The sequence below is a fragment of the Mus caroli genome, unplaced genomic scaffold (genome assembly GCF_978045245.1).
Source record: "Mus caroli unplaced genomic scaffold, Mus_caroli_1 scaffold_19, whole genome shotgun sequence".
Classification (NCBI taxonomy): Eukaryota; Metazoa; Chordata; class Mammalia; order Rodentia; family Muridae; genus Mus; species Mus caroli.
The window spans coordinates 22,192,221-22,217,938 of NW_028227274.1; the positions used below are offsets into that span (position 1 = coordinate 22,192,221).

The 25,718-nt window shown below is 43.2% G+C and overlaps 1 protein-coding gene across 4 annotated transcripts in view; it reads left to right on the forward strand.

Moving 5' to 3' along the window:
* Positions 1 to 25,718, forward strand: part of Fhod3 (formin homology 2 domain containing 3) — a 423,897-nt gene that overhangs the window by 168,014 nt on the left and 230,165 nt on the right. For all 4 annotated transcript variants that reach the window (XM_021150413.2, XM_029472088.2, XM_021150415.2 and 1 more), the window contains exons 4-5: positions 18,670 to 18,737; positions 25,153 to 25,258. In XM_021150413.2, the coding sequence (XP_021006072.1) occupies positions 18,670 to 18,737; positions 25,153 to 25,258 (174 nt within the window). The remainder of the gene's footprint in view (positions 1 to 18,669; positions 18,738 to 25,152; positions 25,259 to 25,718) is intronic.

The window sequence follows — 25,718 nt, forward strand, 5'->3', positions numbered from 1 at the left end:
AGGTGGAGTTTGGAAGACAGGGTGAACCACAAAACTCACAGGTACCATCAGAGCCAGCCAGCTGCTCCTGTCTAATCTAAGGAAGCTGGCAGGAATGGGAAGATGTCTGCTGACTATTCTTTCTAGACAGCCATCACTTGTGTATACTGTAGGTTGATCTGTATTTTAAGTGCACTGTGCATCATAAGAGACCAATCCTGTTGGCTGGGTTTTACTCCCTCCTGAAAAGGTCAGGATGAATAGTGTTAAAATATATCACCAACAGAGCAGCAGATTTCCTGACACCTAGAGTCAAAACTCTTGGAGATGAGTAGGGTGATAACTTCCCAGTCTTTCTGGCTGACCAACTTACATTCCATGTGTGTCGTCTTTGAGGCAGAGTTTACTTGTCTCTGATGATGGGTGATGAGCTCTTTGGAGCAAAGAAGGCAGGATTCAAGGCACTTGTGAGAGCCACCCTTGATATAGACTTCTACCTCTCACTGCATAGTAGGTCTCTTCCAAACATGGCAGAGGTTCATCAGCCAGTGGTTCTCTGACTATTGTCCTTAGACCACCCACTAGTCCTGGGGCTACCACCTGTAAGACCAATAGATAAGCCAACCCCTCTGAAGTCTACTAAACCCAAGTCTATACTTGATAGACCCACTGAGGCTTTCTACTACACATTCAAGTGTGGGAAAACTAAAGGGAGAATAATGCAAGTGCCCTGTCACCGTCCTGGTTGTGGTCTGCCCATAGCCACAGGGGCTCTTGCCAGGAAGCCATCTATCCCTGCCTCTCATTGCCCCAGCTCCAGCTTTTGTTGCTGATTTTCTTTAGCATTTATTTGGCTGTCCATGCATCTAGTTCCTAAAACCTGTATCCTAAAGCACACGGAAGCTAAACTGTTAGAGTCTTTTCAGGATTCGGAGGTGGGATATGCTTGTCCCTCCTATGACCCTCTCTTGCCACATGTTAGAATGGCCAAGAGTCACCCTTAGAGTTTATTTTAACTCACACAAATGGGAGGTGATTTATGGCTGACTGTGCTTAAATATCCTCTAGAAACATCTATCAGCTAGTGCAAGGAGGCTAAATACCTAGTCATCTTAGATCTTGATGAGACCATGAGGCTGAAGTTTGTTGTAATTTTCGGACTAAGAGAAGCAAAACAGATCTCAGCTTTCTTGCAAAGCGAAGCAACAGTGTGGGTGCCTGAATTTGGCCTAATGGTAGCTTTATCTGCAGTTAGTGTTTGAGGCAGCCTCTTAAGTGTGGTAAAATGACAGGTATTCATGTCTCTTCCTGGGGCCATGTGTAGACACAGGAAAGAGCAACGGCACCCTAGGGGGTGTGGTGACACCTGGGCCATGCCTTCAACCACAAAGATTGCCAGGGGAATTTTCCATGCTCGTGGCTCTGGTCCATAGAAGAAGGGGAAAATGGAAAGTAAGTTCCCCACCCCTCTGGGAGCAGCAAAGGGTACCTTCTCTGCAGCTCACACTCCTGGACTGGAATTGTGTGCCCTGTCCATCCTCCCAGTTCTGTGTCTGAGATACCACCAACAAGATGGTTTACAGGGAAGAGAGCCCCACACCTAGGTAGCACATGCCTGCTTTTCTACTCCCATGACCCTTTTGTGCTTGGAAGTAACGGAAAATGCTGGCCATGGGTGATTTGGCTGGTGAGAATTTCATCTCTTGCAAATGTGTTTGAAGTTTCTTTTTCTCACCCACCTGCTTCCATTCCTGAAATGATTCAACCAGAGGTCAGCTGGCCCCATTCACAGTGATGTGGGGGCTGCATTGGGACGTTGAACACGGATCCCTATGCCTGTCTAATTCTACTAGGGGCTGTGGTTACAAACTGTCTTTCAGGTGCCCACTCACCTCTCACAACCATGTGAGCTAATGGTGAAGCCACTGAGAAGGAGCTGAGGGGCAGAGAACCTGAAAGCAAGCTGAATGATTCCTGAAGGGCCAGATTGTGTGTGTATGTGAGAGAGAGAGAGAGAGAGAGAGAGAGAGAGAGAGAGAGAGAGAGAGAGAGAAAGGGGAGGGGCAGGGAGGGGAGGGGAGGGGGAGAGAGAAGAGTGTCTTTGGGATAAAGTTCACTAAGTAGACTAAGCTAGCTGGTCAGAAAGCACCCCTGCCCCCCAATCCACCAGTCTCCTCCTAACCCAATACTAGGGTTAGAAGAATGCCCTTCATGCGTTCTGTGAACCAAACATGGGTTCACATGCTTGTAAGGCAGGTATTTTAATCCATTAGGATTTGTCAGCAGCCTTACAGCCTTTTACCTGTTCTTATCCTAGGCTCTCTACTCTTCCTGGAAAATCCTCCTTGCTGCTGCCCTCAGGGGATCCTCCTTGGTTCCCACTTAGACGAATCGGTTAGATGTCAGTGTGGAGCTGGTACTCCTGAGATACATACCCTGGTGGGGGAAGGAAGTCCTCATCAGCTGGGTCCTCGAAGCCAGCCGAGGAACAGGGGAGAGTGCCATGGGAATTCTTCGATCTGCTGACAAATGGCATCAGGGACCACTGGAGGACCCGCCACACTCAGTGAATCTGGAGCCTCACACAGAGCAGGGCATATAATGGACTTCATGTTGGTTGAGTGAATATCAGAAAACATAAGTCAGCTGACCTGCCATGCCCATGATTAATGACTGCCAGGAGTCACCTGTGGCTGATCCAGAGGATCCACTGCCACCCCGGGCTGACTCTCTAAAGAGCAGTAGGAGAGCCACACCTGCCTCTACTAACCCTAGAAACAGACTCACTTCTCCACATCTGTCTCCCAGAAGCCCCTGCTGAGGGTGTGTCAGCATTTCCTAGAGTCCACTGTACAACTCTCCGTGCTATCCTGTTAGACTCACCTCCTCATGAGGACTATGTTGGGTTCATCTTTGCATACCTAGCACTTGGCAGTGAGCAAAATGGCCCCATCACCCTTTCTGCATCCTCCCAGTGACAGTTTCCAGCTGTTGACAGAGTTGTCCTGTTCCCCCTGGAAGGTGCTCTATATGGCCCTTCTCCCCCGCCATCCAGAATGAGGTCTGCATGTGCAGACCTGCCTCTCCGTCTAGGCCACATCTCCTGCACTTTCCCCAGTGTTTTCACAGTAGTGATGCACATGCAGCTTAGGTCTGTGGATGTTTGTAGCCACCACTTTGTAGACTCTCACAATTCCTCATGTCTGGTGTGGTTTACAAGCGCTTACTTAAAGTAAGCGAGTCTCTGAAGAGTTAGGACTTGAGCTGAGTTTCAGACTCTAGGATCAACCTTCTCTTTCCTCATTAAGTTTACCTAAGAATAATTTACATGCAAGAAGATTGACACATTTTAAATGCACAGTTGGATGGCTTTTGACAACTGCATGTACCTTGACAAACAAGACAAAAACCCATTTCCCTTCAAGTTCTTTCATGCGTCTTCTGTGCAGCCTTCCCTCTCCCGAGCCCAAGCAAGCACTGGTCTGCTTTCTGTCCCTAAAGATCATATTTGTCTTTTCCAAAACTTTGTGTAAATGCAGTTGAACAATCCTTCCTCCTGCTGGCTGGCTTCCTTCACCGAGTGTGACTTGAAACTCTTCCATGTTGTGGCATGTGTCTGTAGTGTTTGTATTGCCAATTAGCTCTGCTTGTCCGAATGGCCCACAGACTGTTTACCTGCTTAGCAGTTGACAGATGCTGGACGATTCCAAGGAGACTTTTGCTATTGTGAGTAATGAAACTGTGAATCTGTGTGAAATAGTTTTCTGTGTGTATGTTTTCATTTTTCCCTTGGAATAGCCAAGGAGTGGAACTGCTGGGCTCAAGGGTGGGTGCCTATTTCTGCTTGTCAGAAACTATTGAAGCACTTTCCAATTTAGTTGCTCCATGTCACATCCCACGAGCACAGTAAGGGCCCATGTGCTCTGTGATCTTGACACTCCCACAAAGCCTGACTTTTTACTGTCAGGCATTCTAAAAGTATAGTATGCCAATACAACTGTTTGGAAATGTAAAACTGGAGACTCAGAGATTTTCTGAAAGCCAAAAGAGGGTCAGGCTGTGATCATGGTAAGACCTTGCTCTTGACAGCACAGCTGGTGCATCACCAAGACTACGGATGTTGCTCTCCTGCTTACATGTTGTTCTGCTGTCCTTCTGCTTCTTTGAAACTAACTTGTCTTGCTTGAAACTAAAACATCCTAGATCTCTGAAACTAAAACATCTAGAGTCTCTCTGGTGTCCTTAGAACAAAATGCAAAGCTGCTTCTTCTGCAAGGAACCCCTGGCACGTGGCTCACTGTTGCATCCTGTCATCTTTTTGTGGTGCACCCTATACTTCTGGTTCTTCGTGGTTGCATGCCATCGAGTTTGGACAGGGTAGGATACACTGAGTCTAATTGAAGTCAACCAGATTTTTCCCATTCATTCATTGATTTATTCACTCATTTTATATCCTGATTACAGCCCTGTCCCTCTTCTGTTCCTAGTTCCACTCTCAAATCCCCTCTCCCCATTACACCCTCCCCTGCTCCTCAGGGAAGGGGAAGCCCCCCATGGGTACCAACCCACCCTGGTGCATTATTAAGTAGCATCAGGACTAAGGCCATCCTCTCCCACTGAGCCTATTTGCAGACTCAAATAAAGACAAAGCTGCACATCTGCTACAAATATGCAGAGGGCCTAGATCTAGTCCATGCATGGTCTTTGGTTGGTTGTTTAGTCTCAGTGAGGCCCCATGGACCCAGGTTAATTAACTCTGTAGGTCTTCTTGTGGTGTCCTTAACCATGCCAGCTCCCTCAATCCTTCCCCCAACTCTTCCACAAGTCTCCCTGAGCTCCGCCTAATGTTTGGCTGTGGGTCTCTGCATCTGTTTCCATCAGCTGCTGGGTGATGCCTCTCAGAAGACAGTTATGTATGCTAGGCTCCTATCTGTAAGCATAACAGCATATCATTAATAGTGTTAAAGATTGGTTCTTGCTCATTGGATGGGTCTCAAGTTGGGGCAGTCATTGGCTGACCATTTTCTCAATCTCTGCTCCACCTTTCTACCTGCACATTTTGTAGGTAGGACAAATTTTGGGCAGAAGGTTTTTTTTTGTTTGTTTGTTTGTTTGTTTTTTGTTTTAAGTGGATTGAAGCCAGTTAGATTTTGAAACTGCACCCAAGTTGTGTCCCTGTGAATTTGCAAGTATGTTGAGCTCATGCAGTTGTTAGGGCAGAAGGGAGCTTGGGCCCACCATGTTGTCTCTGCTCACTGTGGCTATGCTGAACCCACAGCTGGAAATAAACCTGGAAGGGGAGTAGCTCAAACTAGGGCTCCACACATACACAGCTCATTATTTTAGAGATCTAAATCTGCAGTTAGGTGTGACTTTGTTGCAGGACAAAGCACCGTTTAGCTTTGCTGTATGTAATTGTAGAAATGAAGCAGTATGTTCTTCTCCTATGGTTCTTTAGTTCTTCCCTCCCCCATTGGCTAGTGAATAAATGCTCCGTAGCATGGTGCTTTTAAAACTGGAGCTTTTCTCTGGTTCCATTTTGTTTGCATGATACAATACTTGCCCTGGATGAATGGCTGCTCCTCTCTTGAATGGTGCTGAAAGGGGGGAGCCCTGGCCCCCTGGTGTGGGGCAGGTGCACTCCCGAGCCTCACCATCTCTGCTAGGTGACATGATTGATGTCAGATTGTTCCCTCTTGACCCCGCTAATGATCCTTATCTTCTCTCTAAGACACAACAGGCACCTCTTTCTCTTAAACTCTCCAGAGCAGGGAAGGAGAGCCCTTCTGTGTCAAGAGCTGTTGACCCCAAAAAACAAAGGCTCTGTCTCCCAGGCAGGGATGGTGCCTTGCTGAGGGTCCACAAGGCCCAGAAGGCTCTGAGCTAAGGCAATCTTCTGGTCATACAGGGAGTCAGACAGATGGCAAAGAGTTTACTCCCCAAACCTTGAGGGCAGGGCCTGAGAAAGGCTGACCATGTGCTGTCCATAGAACCTTGGCTCTATTTCTGGAGGTACCATGTTCCTATTTTATCCTGATGCTATGAATTTTAAAAGCATTGACAAAAAGCATGTTGAGAAATGATTTATTGAATCTTATACTTCCAGGTCACAATTCATCACTCAGGGAAGAAGTCAGGTTAGGAACTCAAAGCAGAGAATTAGGGCAAAATCTATAGAGGGGCCCACTCTCTGGCTTGCTTACTACCACATGCTTAGCCAGCTTTATATATAGCCCAGGACCACCTGCCTGAGGAATGGTACTGCCCACAGTTGGCTGGGCCATCTTAAAACATCATTTAATTCTCAAGACAGACCTAGAAAAAGAAGAGACTCAACATTCACACACACACACACACACACACACACACACACACACACACACACACGAGGCAGGATTTCAGGGAAAGAATGAAGTAAAAAAAGAAATATGAACATTGAAATATGTCAACTTTTATAACTTGATAAAGGTAGTATGAAAGCTGATGATGAAGTGAATATTTCAAGGTCTCCAGATGGTGACTAACAGAGAGGAGAGAAATGAAATGTGAGAAGGAGGAAGGGGGAGGAGAGCTAACAAGGTGTAGACCTGAGGAAAAGAGCTAGAGACAGAGGGAACCCAATGCTAAGACCACCCAACTCTTAATATCATCATTGGGCTGACCCTCAAGATGACATAAAATAATGTCATGGGCCAGCAGCCTGTTGGGAGGACAGTATGAGAAGCTGACCACTGTGGACATATATGTAGGGCTCTCCTTGGAGACAGGACTAAGGGACTCTGAGGACCCTCTTCTCTTTACCATTCTTTGATCCTGAAGGTAAAAAAGGCAGGCTTGAGAGAGAATTTTCAGCTTGCTAGTAGTTTACTCTAGCTGATTCTGGCTTTGTCTCTCAGGATGGATGGTTTCTGGAGACAGAGAGGAGAGCATTTGAAAGTGTATTTCACTGGGGTCCCTAGGCCAACTCACTCACTTAAATTCTAAAGGACAGTATTCTTACACCGATTGAGTATAGCAGTATGAAGAACTTTTCCTGGGCTGCTTTCTTTCTGAAGATGAGGATGGGGAAGTGGTTTCCAAGGTAACCACCAGAAGGATGACCCCCTGGATGGGGCCCAGTAGCTAGCAATGGCAGACCATCAGCTATATACATCATTGCAGAACTTGACACTATCAGCAGCCCCTCTACCAACAACTTGTTACATACTGTTCTTACACACATCCTATGTTAAGAATTGTTCTTGCCTCTGGCATCTCCCAGAGATCTGATATGTGCAATACTGAGCTCAGGTTATCTTCCTGAGAATTGAGTTATACATGCCCTGGTTACTTGGGGAATGTGTGTGTGCAGACATGTGTACACAATGTGGAGGCTGGGGGACAACCTTGGGTGTTGGTCCTCACTTTCTACCTTGTTTGAAATGGTCTCTCTGTTACCTCAAGCTTTCCTGCAGCCACCAGGCTAGCTGGTCTGTGAGCTTCCAGGGATTCTCCTATATCTGCCTCCTATCTCACCATAGGAGTGGGATTGTAGATGTGCACTAGTGTGCTTGGCTTCACATGAGTTAAGGAGATTTGAACTCAGATCCTTATGGTTGTGTGGTGAGCACTCTGTTCACTGAGACTTCTCTGTAGCACCCTGATGGTCTCTCCATTCTTTTGTTTGCCATGACTCTTGTCATAAAGTTAAGTGGCCAGTGACTGAAGGAAAGAAAGACAGAGGAGTCAGAATTATCTATCTAGGGGCTGTAGGGAAGCATCTAGGAGTGCCTGGAGCACTAAATATTGTTGGTACCTCTTCTCTGCCTACTCAGAACATGTGTAGTCCTATGAAACTGATCCATGGTCCTCTCCTAGGACAAATAAAGTGAACTCCATTCGGGGTCATGAACTCTGGGAAGTGAGGCTGCCTCAGACCCTAGATCAGCTTCTGGAGAGCCTCTCATTATCTCAAATGAAGGCTTGTTTCATAGCCATAGCCCATATTTCCCCAATTCTCAATTCCCAAGGCTTTTTTTGTTGGTTTCTGGCGTTCGTCTACCTGCCTCTTCAGTTCTTCTGTGCTGGTCAGCCATGCAGGCAATGAACTTGGTCTTCCACATCCCCACTCCTGCTTTCACTCTTCTTGAGCCCTCTATGATCCCCTGCAAACCACACAGATGAAATCACAAAGCCCAACCCATGAAACCCTCCCTGGGCTGACTCTCCCTGTGTATCTTCACTGTGTATCTCCCTCTGTATCTTCACTGTGTATCTCCCTGTGTATCTTCACTGTGTATCTCTCCATGTATCTTCACTGGCCTGGATGGTGACAGTGAGCCCACCTGCCCATGTGGCAGCTGTGTCAGGTGGTTGTTCTCTTTGACCACATGGCTTCATTTCTGCTTGGCTGCATGTCTACTGCTTTTTTCTTCCTCTCACAAACAGCCTGTTGCCATGACTGACTTTATTCAGGCTCACCTGCTCCTTCCAGCATCAGGACCACAGACTTGGTCAGTCCTTCCTCTAGGACTCCTGAGCATTGCCATGGAGTTTTCATATGACATTATCATGAGGTGGAGCTGTGCTTGTTTCTTCCCCAGGCTGTCAACTCATTCAATGGCTATGACCGTCTTCATGTCCATTGGCGGTCCCAGTCTCCACATAGTACACGCATAGGAGATAATCAGCAAAAGATTGTTCTAAAGGTCATATCACTAGGAGCTGTGTGAGGTGAGACTATACTCCAATGGAATCTGGACTGACATGAGGTTTTTCTCAGGCAATCTTTTGTCCATCAAAAGATTTTTGTTGGGTAGGTCAACTTGTAAAGGCACTTGCTAAGAAAGCCTGGTCACTTGAGTTTAATCCCTGGGTTGCATGTAAAGGCATAAGTAATGAGCAGACTTAGAAATTGTCCTTTAATCTACATTTGAACACTGCACATGTGCCCCTTGCCCATAATATATGTGTTCATATTCTCTCAATAGTAATTACATTATTATTGTTGTTGTTATTGTTAATAATAATAATAATAATAATAATAATAATAATGCCCTTTCAAAGTTGAAGGATCTTTTTGTTCCTGTATAGCTAGTTTCTTTGTCTGGAGGCTGGTAGACTGGCAGCTTCTCAGATGACTGGAGGGCACAGGTAGCCACTACTCAGTACCATAGTCAGAAGGAGGAGCCACACTCACCTGCTTCTCTGTGTGTGTCTTCTCTAAAGTGCAGGGTGATATTTTAGTGTCCTGGCTAGGAGATGAGCAATTTCAGTGGATTAGGTATTTGCCTCGTGTTTATGTGTATGTGATGTTTGAGTAAGAGAGTCTGACTCTAATTTAAAAAATAAACCTACTGTAATAAATGATTTACAGAAATACCAAGTATGATGGTTAATCTCAGTTGTCAGTTTGATGGATTTAGAACCACCTAGGAAGATATGCCCCTAGGTGTACGTGCTGGGGTGTTTCCAGAGAGATTTCATTTAGGAGAGAAGACACACACTGAATGTAGGTAGCACCAGTTTGTGGGCTGGGGCTCTTGCGTTCAATGAAATGGAGAAAGTTGGATACGCATCAGTGTTCATTGCCCTCAGCTTCCTGACTGCAGCTGCTCTGTGACCAGCTGTCCTTCTCTCCTGATGCTACAATGGAAGCCTCTCTCATTGCCACACTTTCCACATGATGGCAGACTGGACTATACCATCACACTGTGAACCCAAACAAACTCTTCCTTCCTGAAATTGCTTTGGTGGGGTATTTTGTCACAGTGAGATGAGAAATATAACACATCAAAGACAATTTTGTGTTCTGAAAAACAATGCTTTATGAATAATCTCGGAAGTAAAGCTCATTTGTCTGCTGCCTTTTCCCTTGAAAACATCAGAGTGCTAGAAGGAGGCCGGGGTGCAGGATGAGGCAGCGTGTACTTCCTGCCGTCTGTGAGTCAGATCACCCCTTGCACACGTGAGAAGATTGTCAACTGTAGGAATTCAGACTAAGTGCTTTCCATCTAGGAAGGGCACCCAAGCTTGGCCACTGGCTGTCTTTGACCATATTTCGTGAACTGTTGTTGTTTTGAACCACCCCATTGTGACTGATGTCTGAAGAGAAAGGTTCCACACAGCTCCAGAACTGGTGGCGCTGGCACTCATTGCTCTTGTCTTCATCCAGAGTCCACAATGGTTGCCTTCTCTGCAGCCAATACACACAGATCTTGAGGTGTGACTGCCATCTTATCTGTGAATACAACTCCAAGTGGCAGTGTAAGGATGAAGGAAGGTCCTTGAGTCACCTCAGCAAAGGAGGGGCTCCCATGTCCTAGGTTTTTGTGTGTGTGTGTGTGTGTGTGAAACTCTTGCTTCCTGGGTTTGCCGTTTGGTGAGAAAATGTGTTTTGTAATGATTAATCCTAAAGTCAGTGGTTTTATGGAATTATTCTAGATATAATTTTCCCCTTCTTTCTTGAATAAAATTAGATTGTCTTTTTCCACACTTACTCACTGGTTAAATGGGTTGCAATCTTCTCACTGTTTTGTTTGTTTGTTTGTTTGTTTGTTTGTTTTTCCATGAGAGTTCTGGTCTTACTTTCTCCAAACATCAAGGTTGTCTTCCTTGTCCTATTGACAGCACAACTAATCGTGGGCTGAAGTTATATGCACATGTGGAACTTGCTGTCCCAAAACAGACATGTGAGACCCAAGACACAGCCTGCAGAAGGTAGATCTAGGCTGCAGAGGTAGAGAACCCCGTGGCTACCAGTCATTCTCAGAAGACTTGCCAGGGTTTGTGTGGACAGCTGCTTCTAGAACAGTGAGAGTTCTGTAAGGTGGACCCAAGAGTGGTAGCAACCATACTCTTTAGGAGCTGAGAGGGAGCTAGATGGACCTTCCCACTTTAAGATGACTCAGCTGCCATAAGTCTCAGTTTCTGCATAGGGAAGCCTGGACTTGACACAGACAGAATACTTTGTTTCTTGAACTTATTTTCCCTCATGCCACACTTGCCACTAACTGGAGGTAGTTAGCTATGGAGCAAAAGAACCAGGATGGGAAGGGATGGGAAGGAATATTTCTGCTTTGATCTGCAGGTTCTCTAAAGTCGCATCTCTGTGGAGCAGCACTCTTGTCTGTTGCTGGGTAGGATATCTGACATAGTCAGATGCCTGCTGGATTCTGGCCCACCAGCATGCAGTATACCCTCTGTAAAGGACAAAGGGTGTGTTATTTACAAATCCTTCTTTTGTCATCTTTCCTGGGCCCATAGCTGAAGGTGCTTCCTGAAATATGTGCTGAGAACAACAAAGCAGTCAGTTTAGGCAGAGGGGCTTTCGATGACGACTTTGACTCCAGTGCTGCACTTAAGAAGCCATTTTCTAGTAGGGATGTCTTATGAGTTGTTGGCTTAACAGTGCTAATGAGTATGAATTGTATCTCACAGGCTTGTGTGTCTGAACACTTGGTCCCCATAGGTGATGATGCTGTTCTGAGAGGTTATGGAAAGTCGTGGGGCCTGGGTTAGAGGAATTGAGTTTCTTGTGGTGGGCTTTGAGGGTTATGATCTGCCTCTTGCCTGAGTTCTCTGATTTCTGAACTGCCTGCCTTCTCCGTGATTCCCTGCTCTCCCCACCTCCAGACCAGGTACCGAAATGAACTCTTTAATCATGAGGTTGCTTCTGCCAGGCATCTTGTCACAACCACCAGGAAAGTAACTGATAGATATGACTTCCATTTTACCTGTACTGGAGATGGCTCCACCATGGCTCTTCTGTGACAGAGGGGCCAGCGTATGATGCTTGTTCACATGGTGATTGAAGCAGACCACTAGCAGCTCTAGAGAACTTGAGGTGAGGGCACTGACCATTAAACATGAAATAGCTACCTGTCATATGGCATATGGATTTTAGCTGTTCGTTTGATATTTGATTAAAAAAAAAATCTACATTAAAATGTTGTGACTCTGTGGGCTGGAGAGAATACTCAGCAGTTAAGAGCACGTGTTGCTCTCATGGAGGACTTGGGTTTGATTCCTAGCATGCGCATGGTAGCTAACAAATGTCTGTAGCTCCAGTACCAGGGGATCTGATGCACTCTTCTGGTCTCTGTGGGCACTGCAGATATGTGATATACAAACATATGTGCAGAAAAACATCTATTTATACAGCATAAAAACGAATCTTTAAGAAATTAGAATCTTGGGCTGGAGAGATGGCTCAGTGGTTAAGAGCACTGACTGCTCTTCCAAAGGTCCTGAGTTCAAATCCCAGCAACCACATGGCGGCTCACAACCATCTGTAATGAGATCTGACGCCCTCTTCTGGTGTGTCTGAAGACAGTTACAGTATACTTAGATATAAGAAATAAATAAAAAAAAATAAGAATCTCCTTTTAAGTGAGAATTTACTTGCATGAAGAAAGTCATTCTTATGGAAGGATGCTATTTGGTTGTGTGGTTTTGTTTGGAATGGGGAGTATTCAACAAACAGTGGCCAAAATTAAAGATGTTGGACTAGAAGATGTTCTGTTTAAAGGAATTTTAGTTTGTTTAAATTCAGTGGCAGTTGGAAAAAAAGGGAAGCAAGGAGTTTGGAGACCTTTCAAAGATGTTTGGCTTTTCTAGAGGTTGTTTCTTACCGGAAGGTGAGAGTCAGCGTTGGAACCTTCCTGAGGTCTCTGTCCTTGTGCACTGTGTGCCTAGGATGCCCTAGGGGTTAGGATACAGCAGGGGGTAGGTATTGCACTCATTAGGAGCAGAGGGCTGGGATGTAGCTCAGTGATGCAGTGCTGGCCAAATAGAAAGCTCTGGGCTCAGTTCTCAGCAGTGTGAAGAAGCATGCACTATCAGGTTGTATAAAGAGTAAAATGCACCGATGTCCACTAGAAACTTTATGTAGAGAGTTTAAATTGGAGGATAGGAAAAATACAGAAATGCTAAAAACTTAAATGGCTGCATCAATATCAGAAAAGTATTTGGAATAAGGAATACTATCAAGGATAAAGACAGATATTGTATGATGATAAAAAGTTAGTGAGCCAAGAGGTCATTGCATCTTCAAGTGTAAATGTACCTAACAACAGAACTAGAAAGCAGCTAACACAAAAATTCATGGAGCTGAAAGCAGAAATGCAGCCTGCTTTCTGGACAGCTCAGCAGTCCTTACACATCCATCTATAAAATGAGCGAATGGAACGTACAGAAGCCAGGCATGGTATCACATGGCTCTAATCCCAGCATTTGGAGCCAAGAGGCAGGTGGATATGGATGAACTTAAAGCCAGCTTTGTCTACATAGTAAGTTCAGGCCAGCCAAGGCTACTTAGTGAGACCCCATCTTTCTAAGTGTGTACGAGTTGATCAACACTATCACTTAACTTGATTCAGTGGATAGTTATAGACCAGTATTCCTAATTTTGACAAAATACATACCATTTTCAATATATGGGCTAATTATCAGGATATTCTGGTGATAAAATTCACCTTAAAATCTAAAAGAACTGATATCATAAAATCATATTTTTAAACAAGTTATCTGAAAAATCCTGAATATTTACAAATTAGTGATATTTCTAATAAACCAGTCACAGGATTAGGTTATTTCTACTTGGATTTTAAAGATTTTGTATTTTTAAATGTATGTGTGTGTGTGTACGTGGGTGCATCTGCAGGTGACAATTTAGCTCAGAAGACTCCTGGAGCTGGAGTTGCAAGTGGTTGGTTGTGAGTTGCCTGACATGAGACCTGGGACCTGAACTTGGGTCCTAGGGAAGAGCAGTGTATGTTCGTAACCACTGAACCATTGCTTTAGCCCCTTCACATTTGAGTTTAATGAAATATTCACTATGAATAAAATTTGAATGAAAGGAAACATGTCAGAATGCTTAGGAAAGTACAGAGTTGCTTAGAAGAAATTGGGAATGATTGCTGATTTTCAAAAATAAAAACATCAAATTAATTAGTGAAGATCCTGCTTTAAGAAACTTTAAAAGTGGGCTTTGGACATAGCCTAGCAGTAGAGTGCTTATCTAGCAGTCTATGGTGGAGGCCCTGAGCTCAATCCCTAGTACAGCAAAAATGAAAAGTTCCAGGGAGCTATTTTACAACAGACAATAATTTTTAAAAGAATTAGAAACTAGGAAAAAAGAAATAGCAGTTGAAACCCAGAGGACACGAAAGGAAGAGAATAATCAGTGAACTAACACCCCAGAAACAGCGAGAAAGCCAGCAAAGCCCATGGGTGGTTGTGAAAAGGATGGCATGATTGCCAGGACTCTATTCTGGCTAAGTCAAAAGGTGATCAGACATAAATGATCAGTATCAAAGCTAAGAGAGATGGGTAGTCAATAGAAGGGGACCAGAAATATTACAAATAGCTCCCTGTCCATAAGATTACAACAATTTGTATGAATTAGATACTCCCTTAAACCATATCAGTTACCAGAGTTCATCCAAGAACCTGTATATCTGCATAGCCCTTTCTTATAGGAACTGAATAAATTAAGTTGCTACCTCTATGCAGTGCTATAGCTTCTAACCTTGCTTGCTTCCAAGTCTCTCCCAGGGCTTGTCACTTTCAGAGTTAACACTTAAAGCAGGTGCATCCTGCTCATGACTACAGTTCTAATTACCAATTAAATCATTATATATCTCTAAGAGTAGAAATGTTACACTGAAAACACTGGAATTAACAACATACAGTTGTCTCAAAGGGCCCTTGCTGGTGTTACATGACATGATACTATTCACAGTGCAAGCAGAACATGTTATATGTTCAGAATCCAGGCTGCAGTGAAGTCACGGGGACACAGCAGAGGCACGTAATGCCAGACCCACTTTGAAATTCGTTACCTGTGTGAATGTTTTGCTGTCGGCATGTGTGTGTGTGTGTGTGTGTGTGTGTGTGTGTGTGATTCAGTTACCTGATCATGAGGGGTTGTAAGCCATAGTTTAAGAGGTTACATGCTTGAGGTCAGGGATGGTGATTCCCCCATAAGTTCTTTTACTGTTGAGAATAATAACAATATTAAATGATCAGTATCAAAGCTAAGAGAGATGGGTAGTCAATAGAAGGGGACCAGAAATATTACAAATAGCTCCCTGTCCATAAGATTACAACAATTTGTATGAATTAGATACTCCCTTAAACCATCCTGGGATTTTTGTTGATCCAAATGAGCAAATTGCTCTTTCTAACTCTGTGAAGAATTGATTTGGAATTTTGATGGGGGTTGCATTGAATCTGTAGATTGCTTTTGGCAGGATGGCCATTTTTACTATATTAATCCTCCCAATCCATGAGCATGGGAGATCTTTCCATCTTCTGAGACCTTCTTCAATTTCTTTCTTCAGAGACTTGAAGTTCTTGTCATACAGATCTTTCACTTGCTTGGTTAGAGTCACACCAAGTTATGTAATATTATTTGTGACTATTGTGAAAGGTGTCATTTCCCTAATTTCTTTCTCAGCTTGTTTACCCTTTGAGTAGAGGAAGGCTACTGATTTGAGTTAATTTTATATCCAGTCACTTTGCTGAAGTTGTTTATCAGCTTTAGGATAAATTCTCTGGTGGAATTTTTGGGGTCACTTAAGTCTAGGACCATATCATCTGCAAATGGTGATATTTTGACTTTTTTCTTTCTAATTTGTATCTCTTTGACCTCCTTTTGTGGTCTAATTGCTCTAGCAAATGGTGCTGGTTCAACTGGAGGTCAGCATGTAGAAGAATGCAAATTGACCCATTCTTATCTCCTGTACAAAGCTCAAGTTCAAGTAGATAAAGGACCTCCACATAAAATCAGATACACTGAAACTTATAGAGGAGAACGTGGACACAGGGGAAATTTTCCTGAACAGAACACCAATAGCTTATGCTCTAAGATCAAGAATGGACACGTGGGACCTCATAAAATTGTAAAGCACTGTCAGTAGGACAAAATGGCAACCAACAGATTGGGAAAAGATCCTAACATCTGATAGAGGGCTAATATACAATATATGGAAAGAACTCAACAAGTTAGCCTCCTGAGAACCAAATAACCCTATTAAAAAATGGAGTAAAGAGCTAAACAGAGAATTTTTAATTGAGGAATATTGAATGGCCAAGTAGCACCTAAAGAAATGTTCAACAACCTTAGTCATCTGGGAACTGCAAATAAAAACAACCCTGGGATTCCTCCTCACACCAGTCAGAATGGTTAAGATGAAAAACTCAGGTGAGAGCAGATGCTGGCGAAGATGTGGAGAAAGAGGAACACTCCTCCATTGCTGGTGGGATTGCAAGATGGTACAACCACTCTGGAAATCAGTTTGGCAGTTCCTCAGAAAATAATCTGAGGACTCAGGTATACCACTCCTGGGCATACACCCTAAAGATGCTCCAACTTGTAATAAGGATACATGCTCCACTATGTACATAGCAGCCTGATTTATAATAGCCAGAAGCTGGAAAGAACCCAGATGTCCCTCAACATAGGAATGGGTACAGAAAATGAGGTACATTTACACAATGAAGTACTACTCAGCTTTCAAAAATGATGAATTCATGAAATTCTTAGGCAAATGGATGGAACTAGAAAATATCATCCTGAGTGAGGTAACCCAATCACAAAAGAACACACATGGTACACACTCACTGATAAGTGAATATTAGCCCCAAAGCTCCAAATATTCAAGATAGAATTCTCAGACTACATGAAGTTCAAGAAGAAGGAAAACCAAAGTGTGGGTACTTTGGTCCTTCTTAGAAGGAAAACAAAATACTCACAAAAGCAAATATGTAGAGCAAGTGTAGAGCAGAGACTGAAGGAAAGGCCATCCAGAGACTGTCCCTCCTGGGGATTCATCCCATATACAGTTACCAAACCCAGACACTATTGTGGATGCCAAGAAGTGTATGCTGACAGAAGCCTGAAATAGCTGTCTCCTGAGAGACCCTGCCAGAGTCTGACAAATACAGAGGTTGATACTCTTAGCCAACCATTGGACTGAGTGTGGTGTCTCTAATGGAGGAGTTAGAGAAAGGACTGAAGGAGTCGAAGGGGTTTGCAACCCCATAAGAACAACAACAATATCAACTAACCAGACCCCCCAGAGCTCCCAGGAACTAAGTCATTAACAGAGGAGTACACATGGCTCTAGCTTCATACGTAGCAGATGACGGCCTTATAAGGCATCAATGTGAGGAGACGTCCTTGGTCCTCTGAAGGCTCGATGGATGCCCCAGTGTAGGGGAACTGAGGGTGGGAAGGTTGAAGTCTGTGGGTTAGTGGAGGAACACCCTCATAAAAGCAGGGGGAGGGAGGATGGGATAGAGAGTTGGGGGGGAGCTGGAAAAGGTGATAACCTTTGAAATGTAAATAAAGAAAATATCCATTTTTTTTTTTTTAAAAAGAGGTTAACATGCTAAGAGATTTAATGTTCTACTCTATCACATAAGTTCCTTATTTCTAAGTGGTTCTATGCTAAGGACGAGCCTTGACTTAGAGAGGGGTTCTGAGGAAGGGGTGTCTGTAAGAACTGAAAGAAAGAACTTGTAGTCAAAACACGAGTACAAACTAGCAGGCTATGTCCTGGTCCATACAGTTTTCTAGATAGCTCTCTTTGTGGAGACAGCACTTTCTTGCAATTCTAAACATTTTCTGGATGGCTCATCTCTTGCAGATCAAAGGCCCAGTCTTTTATTTACACATCAATTCAGTGACTACCCCAGGTGCCCTTTTGATATGCCATGACTCAGTGTCCCATGACCCCAGCTCCTTGATTCTTAGACAGTAAGCACATATATATATATATATATATATATATATATTTAATATTGCAAACAAATTCAGAGATCTGCCTACCTTTGTAAACACAGACAATAAGCTAGCTGGGTGGGATCTCGATCTGATATCACCATTGCTACTACACCTGGGCCTAAGTTCTGTCCCAGGCTGACCTTGAACTCAGGAATCTGCCTGCCTTTGTATCTTTCTGACAAGTTGGCTCCTAGTGCATCTGCCTTTACTCTTTTAGGTTTGTGAAGCCTCTTATATAATTCATATTACATCCTTATATTTTGTATATTGAAAAATTATATTTTTTTGAACTCAGGTTTTCAGAGTTTGTTTCCTGAAGGTCTCAGCATTTACCATTTTGCTAAGACACAGACATGCCCTCGTCTCTTGGACCCATGCTGCTTCTAATTAGCACGGAGTCATTAACCTTGGCAGAGAGGACATTCCTCGAAGGAGGAACATGAAAATATGTACATTATTATACAAACAAGCCTTACAGCCACAGCAACCATTAACACTCATGGAGACACACTTACTGCTGGCTCTGTTCCAGGGGCAGGAACCATGTCACCCTCTCCCTTGTGCATGACCATGCAGGATTCAACAATTCTATGTTCTACTTTATCACATAAATTCCCAATTTAACACAAACTATTTCCTTGCAGTGTATTTGGGCTGCATTGGTTTTCTCTGTGTATTTGGCCACTAAGTGGAACAACCACTTATAGCTACAAACCGGAAAACAGTCTGTTAAACGTGTATTGAAGAGGAAGATGGGGTGAGAGAGACTCTCTGGCCTATGTAGTAGACCAGGTCAGTGTATGAGGTGACTTGAGTGGCTGCATTGTCATCTTCTGGTAAAAGGTGCCATTCTTCATAACTTCTCATGTTTGTATCATTCATTGAGTCAACTAAATTAATCGTTGTATTCTTTATTTCAGAAAAGCTGTACAACTCCAGTGGCCGAGATCTAAGAAGGGCCCTTTTCTCACTGAAGCAGATATTTCAGGTAAAAAGGAAAAACAAAAGCCAAAATACTACAGTTCTGGTTTTCCTTTGCTAAAGTTAGATATATAAAAACTTATACCTGTGTTTATTACAAATAAAAAAGTTTGTTTTGAGGACATTACAAGTTAGGTCAGGGGGTTGAGGAGATGGGAGACTGAGCCATGGGCTTGCTGAGCAGAGGATAGAATCGCTTTGGATCTCCAGCATCCAGGTAAATGCAGACTGTGCATGATGTCCTACCAGGATTCCCAGTGCTCCAGAGTTGGAAATAGGAATCTAGGGCAATCGGAATAGCTACTCTAACTGAGCCGGTGAGCTCTGGATTCAGGTGAGAGACCCCGCCTCAATACAAAAGGTAGAGAGCAATTGAGGAAAACCACTGATGTCAACTTTTGGCCTCCACATGCGCTTGCACACATGTGCCTGCAACCCTCCCACATGTGTCCACATGCATATACACATATCATGCACACACAGGAAAATTAGAACAGAATTCTCAAAGAGAATATTTTATGTCAAACATTTCAAGTATAAAAAGTAAGGACAACTTAAGCAAATAATATTTTATTCTATATTCATTTTTTTTAAAAAAAGAAAACCCATTTGATTGTAGTTAAAGACCTGTGTTCTGTTGCTTTACCCCAATCACTAACTTCTTCCACCCCATGTCTTCTCTCTATCAATAGTTGTATTTAATGTTATGTATATTCATGTTTCCATTCTAGTGGTAGATACCCATAATGTATACCATAGTGTATAGCACAGTGTATTAACTTCATGCATGCCATTATGCTGCATGTATCCTACTTCAGCTTCTTCATGGAGAGTGAATGGGAGTGGGTGTGACTATCTCTGACTCGGGTTGTATTGTATGCAGTGAGCTCAAGCTGTTCTGCTCATTCTTCTCTGGGTAGATGGTTTACTTAATCCCAAATTTGTTATTATAAATCCTGCAATTGTAGGTATGTTTCCTCATGCACGTGCAAGTCTCTCACCACTAATTTCATGTTAACACCCCATGCACATCAAACCTTTCCTTCATCTCTATACTGAGAGAAGCCCTTAGTGAAGGGCTAGGTCAGGCTTCAGATACCCATGAGACAGCAATGGGCAGAGGAGGGCTGTGGGATTGAGAAGGTGACCCTTGCATTGAGGATTGCTGTCTAGGTTCATTATTTTTTCCATTATAATTTTATACTCATACCACTTTCCTCTAATTCTTGTCTTATCCATGTCTTTAAAAGATTTTCTTTGGGCTAGATGTGATAGCACATGCCTTTAATCCCAGCACTTGGGAGGCAGAGGTAGGCGAATTTCTGAGTTCGAGGCCAGCCTAGTCTAAGAGTGAGTCCCAGGATAGCCAGGGCTACACAGAGAAACCCTGTCTCGAACCCCCCCCACCAAAAAAAAATTCTTTGTTGATAATTTTAGCCAGAGTGAGTTTCTTCCTATTAAGAGGCATCAGGCAAAAATGGCTGGGTAAACCAAAGAAAGAAAGGAAGGAAGGAAGGAAGGAAGGAAGGAAGGAAGGAAGGAAGGAAGGAAGAAAGAAAGAAAGAAAGAAAGAAAGAAAGAAAGAAAGAAAGAAAGAAAGAGAAAGAAAGAAAGAAAGAAAGAAAGAAAGAAAGAAAGAAAGAAAGGAAGGAAGGAAGAAAGGAAGGAAGGAAGGAAGAAAGAACCCCAACAAATAACCCTCTAACTTACCCACATATTCTTACCCTTTTCTTTAAACTTGTTCATTCGTACCGTCTCTTCTTTCCAGAATGGGACCCGTTTTCTGGAAAGTTCTAAAGTCGTGTCCTCTTTTCTCCTACACTCCAAGTCTGTTGCCGGGGGTATGGTTTCTTTGTCAGGTTTTAAGAGCAGGGCGCTATCAGATAACTCTAAGATATTCTCCCTCAGAAGCAAGCTGAAGGGTTGCCCAATGGTTGTCCAGAGATGGAACAATGTGTATTGTGTATTTGATCAATGTGTATCAATCAGGATGATAATTGCTTTGGATCTAAACACACTGAATAAGTTTGAACTGATGGACACACTCACACAGATACTAAAAACTAACAATGATAGACAAGATGAATAGGCAGTAGGTGCTGGTGGGCTAGTTACTTTGAAAAGGGCAAAATTTAAAAATCTCACATTCATCTTGCCTTTTCATATTGAATTTTAAGGTAAAAGGACATCTCTTTTCAAAATGAAAGTCTTTGTAGGTAATAAAGAATAGAAAGCCTGTGTTTTTTGGCCTTTAATTAATCCATTAATGAATTAACAACAAAACAAAAGTTGCTAACATGCCAGAAACAAGGTACCACTAGACATTAGGTACCTCCTGATGGAAATATAACGTATGATGTAGTCAAGCCAACAAATCAACCCTGGGTTTAGACGTGACTATAACTACAAATAATTAAAGACAGAAGCACACACTAGACATCACTTTAGGGAAATGATCTGCCAAATCCAGACAGAGGGCTGCTCTAAAGGACGGTTGATTTTCTTCAGTACATATGTTAGCCAAGGGTAGGGGCATTATCTTCCATTAATTAGTTAATAGGTGTTTCTGAGTTTTAGACCCATATAAATGAATTGCCATATGTGGACCTTATTTGGATCTTTTTCTTGGTCTGAGCTCTGTAACTGTAATAAAACACTCTGACCAAACGGTAAGGAAATGTAGGTAAAGAAAGGTTTTATTTCAGCTTACACTTCCAGTTCACAGTCCATTGATAAAGGAAGTCAGGGTAGGGACTTAAGGCAGGAGCCTGGATGTCTGAACCAAGCTCTTAACCAGCTTGATCTCTGGCTCATGTTTATCTACCTTTCCTATATAGTTGAAACACACCTGCCTAAGGACGATGCTGCCCATAGTGTCCTGGGCCTTCATATATCAGTCATTGATCAAGGCCATCTCTTACAAACATGACATATGTCAATCTGATCTGGTTATCTCTTCAGTGAAATTCCTCTTCCCAAGTAACACTTAAGTTGTGTTAAGTTGATATCCTGCATAAACAGTGATGAAAAAGTTGTAAATATGGACACTGACTAAATGTTTGCTCCTTTTTAAAATTTTGATCCTTTTTAAAACTTGCTTATAAATACCTATTTTTACAAGGTCTCTATAGTTGGAAACTATATGTGTGTGGAGAATTGCTTCAGGTTCCATAACAGGAGAAGATAGAATGATAAAAACAAGACTGTTGTGAGTTCATTTACACCTGTGTTCATGGGACTATTTGTTTTACATACAGTAAGATCTCCCCAAATTGAAAACATAGAAAGAAATCCAAACCAACTTGTTCAGACTTTTTATATAGTATTTGAACCAATATACTCCTTGACTTGTGTCCCTTGAGTTTCTCCTGCTGTTTTATATAATGGGTTTTGAATAGCTAAGGTAGGTATTTGCTACCAGGAGTGGGGACAAAACCACACTCAAGATCAGCCATGCTGGCAGTTAACTGGTCCTAACAGGCAACATGTTGGGTAAGGCTTAGGCTGGTGCATTCTATATGTCTGGGTCTGCATCTTCATCAGATCTAATGTTCTCTAGGCATGAAGGTACTTTTTGAGACTCTTACTTTAGGAACTTAAAAAATAAAGATATTGGTCACTTGGATTGAGTCAGTTACTAACAATAACACCAAGACTTAAGACAAGACACCAGACCAGACCAAACCAAACCAAACCAAACCAAACCAAACCAAATCAAGGCTGATGGCTCTGAGGGTAAGGGCACTTGCTGCCAAGCTTGAAACCCTGAATGAGATAACAAAGAGTCACACAATGGAGGAGAGAGCCAACTTCCACAATCTGCCCAAACTGCCATGTGTTCCAACACATGTGCATGTTCATACTTATGCACACGTGCACACACATGCAAACACACATGCAAACACACATGCAAACACACACACACAAAGTAAATGTAAAAAAAAATCACAGGCCAGTGAATAGCTCCTCCAGAAAATTCTGGAGTGTCGCAGCAATCCTTTATCAGCTGGTGAGAACATCTCAATTTCATAATCATTTAAAGCCAGTGTCTTAAGAATCATGTGTCAGTGCCTATATATTTCCAGGATATGTGTTTAAAATCTAGGACATTGCCAATTTGGAAAACTTTCTCCACATTTATTATCCACAATTCTCTCCTTCCCTGGTGCCTTATCTACACGGGCCCATGCATTTTCTCGAAGGGTCTGAGTTATTCTCATGAACACTGTCTCGCCTGTCCAGTGCTTTTTTCCAAGTGCCTTTGCCAGACACTCAGTTCTCTGGTATATTAATATTAGTGATTAGCTTGACTGGTTTCTTGAGAGCTTGTTCGCACTTTTTCACCATGAAGTCATGTGTGAATCTAGTTTTAGTTAAAGCAATAAACATTTGTTACATGCTTAGAAAACCCTCCTGACTAGACATGAGCTCATCTGCATGTCCAGTTCACATATGCTGCTGGAAAAGGGGACAGAGAGTGGGAGAAGTATTTTTTATTTCCTTTATACCTACCAGTGTAAAGTAATTTTCCAAAGACTCATGATACTGTCCCATTTTCTCTTTCTTCCTCAGCCATGATTATCTCAAAGTCTGAGTTCACACAGCTGTCTTTCATTATGTTTAGTCTTGCTCCGCCCCTGCCCCCTAACTGGCGCTGACCCTGCCTTGCTACATCGCTTCCAGGGACCTGTACTATGTCTGCCCACATTTAACTCAAGGCTCCCATCCATATAATTGAAAAATGTCATATAATAAAGAAAGGGGCTGATTGCATGTCGAGACAGGAGAATTGTGCCAGGTCATCTATTTTCTCTCTTCATGATAATCCATGGCTGCTGTTACTCTACCAGTCCTCTGTCATTCCATTGGCTTTCTGTATTCCCATTGCTGGGGATTGCTTGTGAATTCCTGCTCTGTTGTCTGTTATGACAAAATACGGATGTTCCTGCTGTATCTTCACTGGGTTGGAGGCAAGGTGCTGTCTATTCTAGGGAGTCTGTAGCTATGGAAATGTCTGTTTCACAGGCTCCCAGAATTTGGTTTTACAGCAACTGCCCACGTCGAGTGACAGCCAAATGTAGTTCAGTGGTCCTGGACAAGTGTGTTTTGTTTGTTTTCCTGTCCTCTTGAATCTCAGACAGTCTGTAAAGAGAGAGTTGTTGTATGAGATAGATAGTGTTTCTATCTTGCCCCTTTGGAAATTGAGCAGCAGAGCCTGGGCTCAGCAATCCCTATCTGGTGCTTCTGCATAGTGTCCTGCTTCCTGTCTTCTCAAAAGTTCCCTAGAAGGTGAAGGTGTGGAGGGATCCCTCTTAGAACCTCTGTCTTACCTGGAAGGAAGGGAGCTTTGATAGTCACAGCCCCAGAGCTCTGTCCACTGAGGCTTCCTGATCCTCAGGCAGGGGATGGCTAGGCAGTTTGCATGTGTGAGTCTCCCATGAGGCTCTCAAATGGATTTGCAAGGGTCCCTTGTCCAGTCGATCAGGAGAGTTCTCTTTGAGAAGCACTAGTTTAGTGGTTTACTGAGCTTCTCTCTGTGTCCTGCTGCCAGCTGACCCATGGCTGGCTGCTGCAGGTGAATGGCTGTTCCCGTACCCAGCTCCCTTCCCTGTGCTGCCAGCTATGCAAGGGAAGTGACAAGAGAAGGGGCTTCCTTAGGTTGACAGAGTGTTCCCAAGCCTCTCGTTGAAACTGCTGTCCCTAGGCTATCTGTTGGGACAGGGGTGTGCTTTTCATGACAGGTTGCATGGTCACTGGACGCTGCTGTAGTAAAAAACTACACATGGAAGTTTCACATGGCCAGCGCATTGGGTCCTGTGGGGTGTGGGTCCTGAGGAGCCTGAAGAATGAAAAGCAGAACACTCTACAGCCTCCGGATAGGCAAGAGATTCATTGACTTCATCTTTATTAGGTTGTGCAGAAGGCAATAATTGGTCTTTGGCAAATGACAGTGTGAAGACTTGTAAAATTTCTTTGGCAAGAGTTAGAAGCTCACTCATGTGCTTGCTCTCGCTCTCTCTCTCTCATCTCATCTCATCTGTCTCTGTCTGTCTGTCTGTCTGTCTGTCTGTCTCTCTCTCTCTCTCTCTTTCTCTCTCTCTCTCTCAAAAAAAAAAAAAAACTTCCTAAAATTCAAAACAAAACAAAAAGCCAGAGGTGAGGAAGGTCTGGGAGGAATTGGGGGGAGGGAGGAAACATAATCAAAACATATTGTCTGAGAAAACTTAAATTAAAATATTTAAAAAGAGTTAGATAATTCATCTGAACAGAGCAGACTCTCCTATGGGGTCATTTTACTGCAAAGATCCCTGCATAGTTTGAACAATGGAGCTTGCATATAAGGTAGACAGAGACCTATTTGAACACTTAAAAACATTTTTTTTTAAATTTAATTTTATTTTGTTTCTTTCCTTCCTACCCAGGATGACAAGGATTTGGTGCATGAATTTGTCATAGCTGAAGGTCTGACCTGTTTGATCAAAGTGGGAGCCGAGGCGGATCAGAACTACCAGAACTACATCCTGAGGGGTGAGTCATGGCGGCCCCTCTGTGCAGAGGCCAAGGTCTCCCTCGGGAGCTCACGTGCTGGGAGCTTTGTAAGAAATCCGGGATAATGGAAGAAAGAGTCCCGGTGGCAACTCATAGCATTTTTTATCAGTTCCTCAGCTCTTAGCAGGTAGCTGGTGTCAGGGCTGACTTAGTTTCATGTAGGTCGCTAAGAACAAAGAATGGTGACTCACTTTTTAAATAAACCCCTTTAATAAGGAGGGGCACACACTAATTGGGCTCAGGTAGACTCTTCATTTTAGCTCAAAGCTACCCAAAACTAAAACCCTGATTTATTTCTAGGTTGGAAAAAAAAATAGTTTCTAGACTTGAGTTGTTCCGCAGGGGGGCTGTCATCAAACCGTACAGTCCTCACCAGCCTTACTGCTTCTGATTCATGCATCTCAGGTGGACCTGGGAACTTGCACTCTAAGATGCAATT